At 32.8% G+C, this 9,905-nt stretch overlaps 1 protein-coding gene across 1 annotated transcript; it reads left to right on the top strand.

The window, feature by feature from the left end:
• The first annotated feature begins 22 nt into the window (after nucleotides 1-22).
• On the top strand, nucleotides 23-9,430 carry LOC110027962 (ribonucleoside-diphosphate reductase large subunit). Its single transcript, XM_020729630.1, has 17 exons — nucleotides 23-455; nucleotides 543-604; nucleotides 718-805; nucleotides 2,531-2,794; nucleotides 3,548-3,788; nucleotides 4,160-4,236; nucleotides 5,111-5,281; nucleotides 5,597-5,689; nucleotides 6,013-6,162; nucleotides 6,248-6,334; nucleotides 6,607-6,771; nucleotides 7,080-7,199; nucleotides 7,996-8,198; nucleotides 8,282-8,431; nucleotides 8,705-8,852; nucleotides 8,940-9,023; nucleotides 9,138-9,430. The coding sequence occupies exons 1-17, from the start codon at nucleotides 228-230 to the stop codon at nucleotides 9,234-9,236; spliced, it is 2,430 nt and encodes an 809-aa protein (XP_020585289.1). The 5' UTR covers nucleotides 23-227; the 3' UTR covers nucleotides 9,237-9,430.
• Nucleotides 9,431-9,905: the final 475 nt, after the last annotated feature.

Raw genomic sequence — 9,905 nt, forward strand, 5'->3', positions numbered from 1 at the left:
ATATATAAAATGAAAGCGTCATAGGACGAGAGCGCGCGCCAAACTTCGAAAGTTTAAAGGCTCTGCGACCGCGGCTCGGATTTCGCGCCACTTTTTTGAAACCCAGAGGCTTCCATGAGAAGGAAAGCGATCGGTAGCCATTAAAGCTACCCCTTCCCTTCAATCCAATTTCTAACCAACAACCCATTCGACGAATTGCCCCACCGAAATCCTCATCGGAAAGCGAGATGTACGTTGTGAAGAGGGACGGGAGACGGGAGGCGGTCCACTTCGACAAGATAACGGCGCGTTTGAAGAAGCTGAGCTATGGTTTGAACACCGATCACTGCGATCCCGTGCTTGTTGCGCAGAAGGTTTGCCTTGGGGTCTACAAGGGTGTTACTACCAGTCAACTAGATGAGCTCGCCGCGGAGACAGCTGCTGCTATGACGGCCAATCACCCGGATTACGCGTCGGTAAGAGATCGAAGATATGGTTGAGGTCCATTTTTTTTCTACGGGTTCTGTGTTTGGATTCTAATTTTCTGTTTCTTTTTCTATCAGCTGGCGGCAAGGATTGCTGTTTCTAATCTGCACAAGAATACTAAGAAGTTGTTCTCAGAGACGTAATGGATTTTTTTTTTTTTATCTTACTTTTCACATTTAATCTGTTCCTTGTTTTCCTATTTCAGTAACATGTTTTGTTATCTTCTGATTCATTTGAGTTTTATGATTGCAGCATCAAAGAATTGTATAATCATATTAATGAGAAAACAGGGCAGAAGGCACCGTTGATTTCCGATGATGTTTATGAGATAGTGATGAAGGTACCCCAAAAAAAAAACATCGAATTTTTTCTTTTTTTTTTGCGTACATTTCTACTGTTTCATATAGCAGATGGAATTCCTTTTAGAATTTATATTTGGATATCAGTATGAAAGTCTATAATTGTAGGGATTCTTTTGCACTGACCTCACTGTAAAATTTGCGTTGATATGAATTTATTATATTGATTTATGTCAGTATTTCCTCGCAGTAAATCTGTCGTGCGAATATGAATTAATATTTATTCTTTTTCTTTTTGTTCCATCTTCATGATTTATTCATCTGCTTCATTTTTATTAGAAGATATATCCTAAAAAAAAAGATTTAGTGAATTTATATAAGTTAAAGCCCTGTTCAAATAACTTTTTTGTAAATCATATCTGAACTATATAGCTGACCAATTCTTAAATTTTCTTGAATCTGTGCATAGACCTATTATAGATCAGCAATAAGATCCGATCACTTTGCATAAGATGTCTAAATAATTGGTTACGATTTTTAAATGCAAGTTAGATGAATACATGTTTTGTTTGCCCCCCTCTTTCCTAGGGAAACAAAAATGAATTGTCCTCTCTACAATTCAATGCATGTTGCTTCAATCCGTGCTTGCCTTGGTTGAGCATTTGATATTTATTTTGAATGATTTGCTATTTTTATGAACATGGAATTTAAATTCCTTTTTTTCATTATATATACTGATTATATTTCATTGATTATGGCGTTTGAAATAATAATAATAATAATTTTCTCGCTTTTTTTGGACGGCTTAGTGGCTGACTTTGGTTAAATTCCTTTGATAATGGATTCTTACTGCAAAATTTAAATTTTTGCAGTTTCTGGATCATATATAACTTTCTCCTTTACTAAATCTAATTCCTACACCCCATAACTTCTCATGTGTCCTCTGCATCCCAACTCCAAGAAAACCAAACAAAAACTCTTAGCATCTGTCCACCAAAAAAGCCCTAAACCCTAAACTAAATCTCTGGGTTTTTTCATTATTCCCATCTAATAATCTCCGGCATACCCTCATTTTGCTTCACATATAATTTGCACCATAAAACTCTTGCCAACCCCCACTCTTTGAAGAAAATTTAAACCCTAGTTTCGCTCTTGTGCTCTTCCTATATGTAGATCCTTAGCTACCTTGATAACCACTTCTACTCAAACACCACAACACCAAATTAACTCTAATCACATCACCTCCCACCATCACCATGAATTGTTTGGTTTTAAGATAGAAGATATGGGAGATTTAAAGAGATTTAGAAAGTCTTTTTGAAGAAAAATCTCTTAAATTTTGGTTTATTAGGGTTTAAATTTTGGATTTAATTTTTTTATTTTTTTTTTCTTTTAGGCATATTTTCCTTGAATTTTTACTTCTGAAGGTCTTCAGAATTTACTAAATCTTAATTTACAATATTTGCTAAATCCTAATTACCTAATTTTCTTGAAGGCTGAAGCCAATCCAACCCTTATTAAATCCCGTTAAAACCAAAATTTATTTAGATGGAATCTGCAAATTCTTTAAAGAATATTGAAGCTGGCAACCAAATAGTTCAAAGTTTGATCAGTTTTTTAGTTGTCATGCAAATGTGATACAAGATCTGATTTTTAGTAGGACGCTGTATTTTTGGTTGATTCCTGAGGTTTTTTTTCATTATAAAGTGGTATATGGCATGCCAACATTCACTGATAACTTGCATTTTTTTTTTTTAAAATTTCAGAATGCAGCTTGTTTGGACAGTGAAATTATATATGACAGGGATTTTGACTACGATTATTTTGGTTTCAAAACCCTCGAGCGATCCTACCTCTTGAAAGTTTCTGGGAAGGTCATCGAAAGGCCTCAACACATGTTGATGAGAGTTGCTGTTGGGATTCACAAAGATGATATTGTGTCTGCAATCAGAACATACCATTTGATGTCTCAGCGATGGTTTACTCACGCTTCTCCTACACTGTTCAATGCAGGCACTCCCAAGCCTCAGGTACCATAAATTAGGAGTGTAAACAAGTCGAGTCTTGCTCGAGCCACACTCATCTTGGACTTTAGCTAGATTAATTAATCAAGTTCGAGCTCAAGCTTAATTCTATGAGTTCGAGCCAGCTTTTTTGCTATGAAAGTGGGAACAATATTAATTCAAGCTGGCGTTATATTAAAGAAAAATTTACATGCATAGCATGCAATTATTGTGTATTTAAATGTCTCACACTTAAACCTTTATATTTACAAATATAACTCTTTGGTGCTTTACACTTCACATGAAAATGTTGATTTCACTTTTAGAAAGCGGTAAAAGTGCTATTTTTTATGTTATATTAAATATTTGAATGTTATGTGTGTAAATGTGAAAGTTGAGGTGTGAGATAAATTAATAAATAAGAATTGTGTGCTAAAATGACAAATAAAATGAATTAATAAAAAATAAATAATAAGAAATTATTTGATGTAAAATGTAAATTATTTTTTTAAATAATTTAAAGTTAAAATTTTGAATTTTAATATATTTTGAATATATTTTTTATTAATTATTTTTTAAATAAGCCGGCTCACAAGCTAATGAGTTGAGTTTGTGCTGAATTGAGTTGGGCTTGTTAGCTCAGTAAACTCAGCTCATGAGCAACTTATCATGCTGAGCTCGAGTCAGCTTGGCTCAGTCACACTCCTACCTTAAATACTTTATCCATTTAGTTTAATCCAAAATTTAGAGTATTTACTTTATTAAATCATATATTTACAGTTAAGCAGCTGCTTCTTGGTTTGCATGAAAGATGATAGCATTGATGGGATATATGATACACTGAAGGAGTGCGCAGTTATAAGCAAGTCTGCTGGAGGAATTGGTGTCTCTGTTCATAACATTCGTGCCACCGGAAGTTATATTCGTGGAACGAATGGAACATCGAATGGCATTGTTCCCATGTTGCGTGTTTTTAATGACACCGCTCGATATGTTGATCAAGGGGGTGGAAAGAGGAAAGGTGCTCTCTCTCACTCTCTCCCTCCTTGCCCACTTCTCTATTCCTCTTTTTTTGTTGGAAGATTTACATAAATACCACTCAATTCTTATGTATTTACATGTCTAACAACTACAATTTTTTACATTCATTCTGCCTTATCTATCCATGAAAAGTTGTATTTCACTTTTTAGAAGTTTCAATAATTGTATTTTTGTTATGATCTGAAAATTTTGGGCGTTATAAATGTAATAAGCAAAGCTTAGGCTTTTAATACGTAAATGCATAGAAATTGGGTGGTATGTATGCAAATGCGCCTTTATTGTTTTGCTAAACTTTCATCTAGTTAAATTTTGCTTGGTATCAGCAGTGACCGATATTTTTTGTATCTTTAGGTGCCTTTGCTGTCTATTTGGAGCCTTGGCATGCTGATGTTTTTGAGTTTCTTGATCTCAGAAAAAACCATGGGAAGGTAGGTTTTAGTTCCCTCATTCTTAGGTGTTCACAAAAATGTCTAATAAATCAAAGATTTTTTGCATTTTTTAATATGAGGGAAATCAGTACGATTTCTAGATTATACTTCTAAAAGATATTATTAACCTGTTTTAGTTTACAGTTAGTCTTTAATTTTTTTTATTTCATTTTGTATTTGTCAATATATGACTTCTCAAATCCCCATCTATTTTGAGTACATTTTGACAAAGTATGTTTTAAAAGAAAATGATGTTCAGTGCTTGTTTTGGGATTTAGATAGGTTAATGGTGATCATGGTATGGGTTTAACACTTTGTCTATAGGTTTATTAAGCATATATATGCTAATCATGGATTTGGTTTCTATAATTCCAAACAATTAATGCGCTTTGGATGGTCGGGATTGATTTTATTTACTTATTTTTTGAGAAAAGTGTCAAAATAATCTCCAGTCTTTTTGTAAAAATATCAATTTTGTCCAGTACTACTTTTAATAAAGGCTAAAATAGTTGTCTTTTAGGATTATTTCATCACATTGAAGAAGTTTGTGATTAATTTAACATTTCTATATATTTTGGGACTCAAATAATCACGACGAAGAGTCAAGTTTTTTTTGACAGTTCTTTCCTTTTTTTTATGTCATTATTTTTTAAAAACATTATCCAAGCCATCGAAAGTGAATTGGATGGTTGGGATTTGAAAATTTTGCCCTTTAATTAACGTATTAATTTATAGAATATGTGAATCCTGTAAGCACTTTTTCTAACCATGATCCTTCTGTCGGTTAATAATTTTAAAACTGGAATTTTTTTAAATCCATTTTTGACAGTATTTTCTTATTATAGTGATCTGAAATATTAAAATGCTACTGTAGGAGGAACATAGAGCCAGAGATCTTTTTTATGCCCTATGGATTCCCGATCTTTTCATGGAAAGAGTCCAAAGTAATGAGGAATGGTCATTATTCTGCCCAAACGAGGCTCCTGGTTTGGCTGATTGTTGGGGAGATGACTTTGTGAGACTGTATCTAAAATATGAGAAAGAGGTAATTATTGCTTAGTTTTGGTTGAAACTTTGATTTTTTACATTTAAACCAACTAAATGTTTCATACCACATAAAAAATACCACTATATTAACTTTTAAAAAGTGAAATACATATTTTCATGCATAGGTAATGTGACATTGATGTAAAAATTGAAGTATAGGTGTTAGATATGTAAATACATAAGATTTGAGTGTTATGGACGTTAATATTCCCAAGTTTTAAATCAACAATTATCCATTAATTTTTTGTGGGCACAAAATAATTGTCATTTGATTAATGCTGATAATTTATCCATTACTTCTTATGAATACCAGGGAAAAGCTAAGAAGGTTGTTCCTGCCCAGAACCTGTGGTTTGAGATTCTAAAGTCACAGATAGAAACTGGAACACCATTTATGCTCTTTAAGGTAAGAATTAAAATAGATGCTCTTTTATGTTTATGACCCTGTTTGGCATCAATTTTCTTTTTTGTTTTTGTTTCTTTTTTTTTTCTGTTGTTTTTAAAAATAATTTTTTTAGTGTTGTTTTTATATGTTTTTATTTTCTATTTTTTAAAAATAAATCAATTTATTTTTAAAAATACCCAAGATAACTTATGTGTGTTTTGACTGTTTTAAATTCAAATCAACTCATAAAAAAAATAAAAATGAAAAATAAAAAAAATAAAAAAAGTGTTCTCAAATGGCTCTCAAATTTTTATGCAATGCATCTAACCGTTTTACATATTCAGGATACCTGTAATAGAAAGAGCAATCAACAGAATTTAGGGACCATCAAATCATCAAACCTATGTACTGAGATTATTGAGTTTAGCAGTCCAACAGAAACTGCTGTGTGTAACCTCGCATCCATAGCTTTACCTCGTTTCGTTAGAGAGATGGTATGGTTGTGAGAAATTTTTCATAATCTTCCATAATTTGAACTCTCAGAAATTTTTTAAGAATTTTTTTCAATATTAATTGCAGGGTGTTTCATTGGAGTCCCATCCATCGAAGCTTGTAGGGAGCATTGGTTCAAAAAACAGATATTTTGATTTTAACAAGTTGGCTGAAGTGAGAATTACCAACTTCACATGTATTTATGTTGAGAGAAAAGTGTCAAAATGGTCTCCTAACTTTTTGTAGGCAGTCATCTTAGTCCCAGAGTTTATAAAAATGCCAATTTAGGCTCCGAAGCCTCTATTAAAAGAGTTTGGAGACTAATTGAGCATTTTTATAAACTCTGCGGTTAAAATAATTCCATTTAAATTGTTAGAGGACTATTTTGATGTTTTACATTTTTTGATGTTGATGATGCTGTGAACATGCTAAATATTTCTGTTCAGGTTTCTGCTATAGTTACAACAAACCTCAACAAGATTATAGATGTGAATTATTATCCAGTTGAGACAGCAAGGAATTCAAATCTTAGGCACAGGCCTATTGGAATTGGGGTTCAGGGTTTAGCTGATACGTTCATACTGCTTGGCATGCCTTTTGATTCACCAGAGGTCATTGATAATATTAAAAACATTGGGCATTTACATTCATACGAAACAATTGTTACATATTTACATATCTAACGCCTAAACATTCAAACTTACACTCATACGATGATTTCACTATCTTTTTGAAAGTGAAATCTGCATAAGGTTTTTGGCACCAAGATGTGTAAAAAATAAGACTTTGGGTGTTATATATATATAAATACATACACATTTTGTGGTCTGTATGTAAATTTCTTTAAAAAGATTTATCACGCTTGTTTTTCTGGTATGCTTCCTATTAATAATTAATAAAATGCTTACTTTGCCTGCAGGCTCAACAGCTGAACAAGGATATGTTTGAGACTATATATTACCATGCTCTAAAAGCTTCCGCAGAGCTAGCTGCAAAGGAAGGTCCATATGAAACATACGAAGGAAGTCCCATAAGCAAGGTTCGTGATGTGCTGCAAAAGTCTAATCATAAAGAAATTTTTATCTATATGTGGTTCAGTTTTCTTATTTCTTCATTTGTAGTAAATGTTCACATTTTTAAATTTCAGTTTATGCAATTGCATTCTAAACAATATTCATAATTGTAAAATTCCATCCTGTTTACTCAAGATGCAGTGTTCAAACTTAGTTCGTTTAAAATTATGGTTGTTTGAGGATGGTTTAAGCTCTGCCTATTAATGAACCGCAAGGTTAACTAAATAAGCAGCCCATTGAGATTAAAATTAGGATTTGGATTGAATAAATTTTTAATAAACATTGTCCTTTCTAGATGTAAGAAGAGATAGTAGGCTTAGTTCCCTTTGAAATTGCATTATCCTCACTTTAGAAATATACCTTAATGCCAAACTTGCTGCCATATAATTGAATTTTTTCTGGTTTGGATCCTATACCATCATACAAGCATTCAAATGTCCGTTATTGCTAGAATTATATGATCCTGTTACATGATTATTTCTTATTTACTTTTTGGCTCACTATTGCACCGAGAAACATGCCAAAATAGTCCCATGACTATTCTAGGGTTCTTTTAGTCCCAGAGTTTATAAAAAAAACATCAAATTTGTTGTCAAAATTTTTGATTTGGGGCTGAAATAATCCTCAGTGGGGCTATTTAGATTATATTAGAAGACTCTGGAAATTAAATTGGTATTTTCATAGACTTTGAGACTAAAATGATCCTCCTGCCAATAGTTAGGGGAGTATTTTCATATTTCTCTTATTACAATGTTTGTGCAGGGAATTCTACAACCCGACATGTGGAACGTGACCCCATCCGACCGATGGGATTGGCCTGCTTTGAGGCAATTGATATCCAAAAATGGAGTAAGAAATTCTCTACTTGTTGCACCCATGCCCACTGCTTCAACAAGCCAAATTCTAGGAAATAATGAGTGTTTTGAGCCATACACATCAAACATCTACAGTCGCAGAGTTTTGAGGTCTGTTGTTCAGCTTGTTTCTTTCATTGAAGCTTCAAAAACATTTTTTTAAGCAAAAATATGAATCATTACTTGCTTTGCAGCGGCGAATTCGTTGTGGTGAACAAACATCTCTTGCATGATCTGACGGAGATGAATCTTTGGTCCGCAACTCTCAAAAACAAAATACTATATGAGAACGGTTCCATTCTCAAGATTTCGGAAATTTCGGATCATCTTAAAGCAATTTATAAGTAAGGATGTATGCAACCATGCATTTACATACATACCACACAAATTGTATATATTTACATGCATATTCACATAAAAAATATCATCATTACCTTTTTAAAAGTGAAACACATCTTTTAGTGCATAGGTTTCTAACACCAAGGTGATATAAGTGCAAATGTTAAACTTTAGGTGTTAGATATGTAAACGCATAACAATTGTGTGGCATGAATATAAGATTTCCTTTTTATTTTTTTTACATATAACCCTTATTCTTGCCACATTTTCCATATTAGAACTGTATGGGAGATTAAGCAAAGAACTATAGTGGACATGGCTGTTGATCGAGGATGTTACATAGATCAAAGCCAAAGTTTGAACATTCATATAGAGCAACCTAATTTTGGGAAATTAACATCTCTGCACTTCCATGCTTGGTCCAAGGTATAGTTTTTATTAACAAATTCCCCACCTGTTTACATTTGGAACCCTAAATTTTACTTTTTTTTTGTAATAATATCAATCTTCAAGGGCCTTAAAACTGGAATGTATTATTTGCGCTCACGTGCTGCTGCCGATGCAATAAAGTTCACCGTTGATACCTCAACCCTAGAGGTATTATATCTCCACCATTCATGACACCAAAGCTTTATTAATGCAAATATCAAACATTATGTGGTATATATGCAAATTTCTCTTTCTAAATTCCTGCATTTTGAGACAAAGCAGGATAAAAATGCAGCCGAAAACCGAGATGTAGAAGCCAGTCTTGCCCAGGTGGCTTGCTCATTTGAAAACAAGGAAGCATGCGTGGCTTGTGGGAGTTGAAAAAGGGGACTCTTCTGGGTCTCATTTCAGGTTCTTCTTTCAGTTAATTTCCTGCTGGAGTTTGTGTGTTAACAAAGGCTTCATTGTTTTTAAAGTCCATGTGCTGTATATATAAGCTTATGAGTCCTTGTGGTTGTATTTTTTTTTTCCTTAATTCTGTCACAAACGCTTGAAATTATGCTATATTTTATTTAAAGAGTATAAATTTGAAGTGCATTTTAATTTTAAGTAGTTCTTATCTACTTCTCCTTGCTTATAGGGTTGTTAACAATTTGATTTTAAGCTGAGTCGGCTCAAAATTAAATCGAACTCAATCAAGCTCGAAACAGAACGAGTTGGCTCAAATTGAATTATTTGGGCTTGATCCGGCTCAAATTGAAACAAATTGTCTCTAATTGAGTTATTTGGATTTGTTCCACCTCAAAATCAGCTCGAAATTGACATGTGATTCATTATATTTTCACTTTTTTATAGCATTATATATATATATATATATATATATATATATAAGAAGAGTTGATCTTGCCAATTTGAGTTGATTCATGTGTGGCTTGAAATTTGATTAGAAAAAAATAAATGCAAAGTTTTGGCTAATAGCTTGACTTGTTTATTTCGATTCGATCTTGATATGAACCAAAATTCAAAGTAATTTTTGATCAAGTATCTTCG

Source organism: Phalaenopsis equestris, unplaced genomic scaffold (genome assembly GCF_001263595.1).
Source record: "Phalaenopsis equestris unplaced genomic scaffold, ASM126359v1 Scaffold000469, whole genome shotgun sequence".
NCBI classification, from domain to species: Eukaryota; Viridiplantae; Streptophyta; class Magnoliopsida; order Asparagales; family Orchidaceae; genus Phalaenopsis; species Phalaenopsis equestris.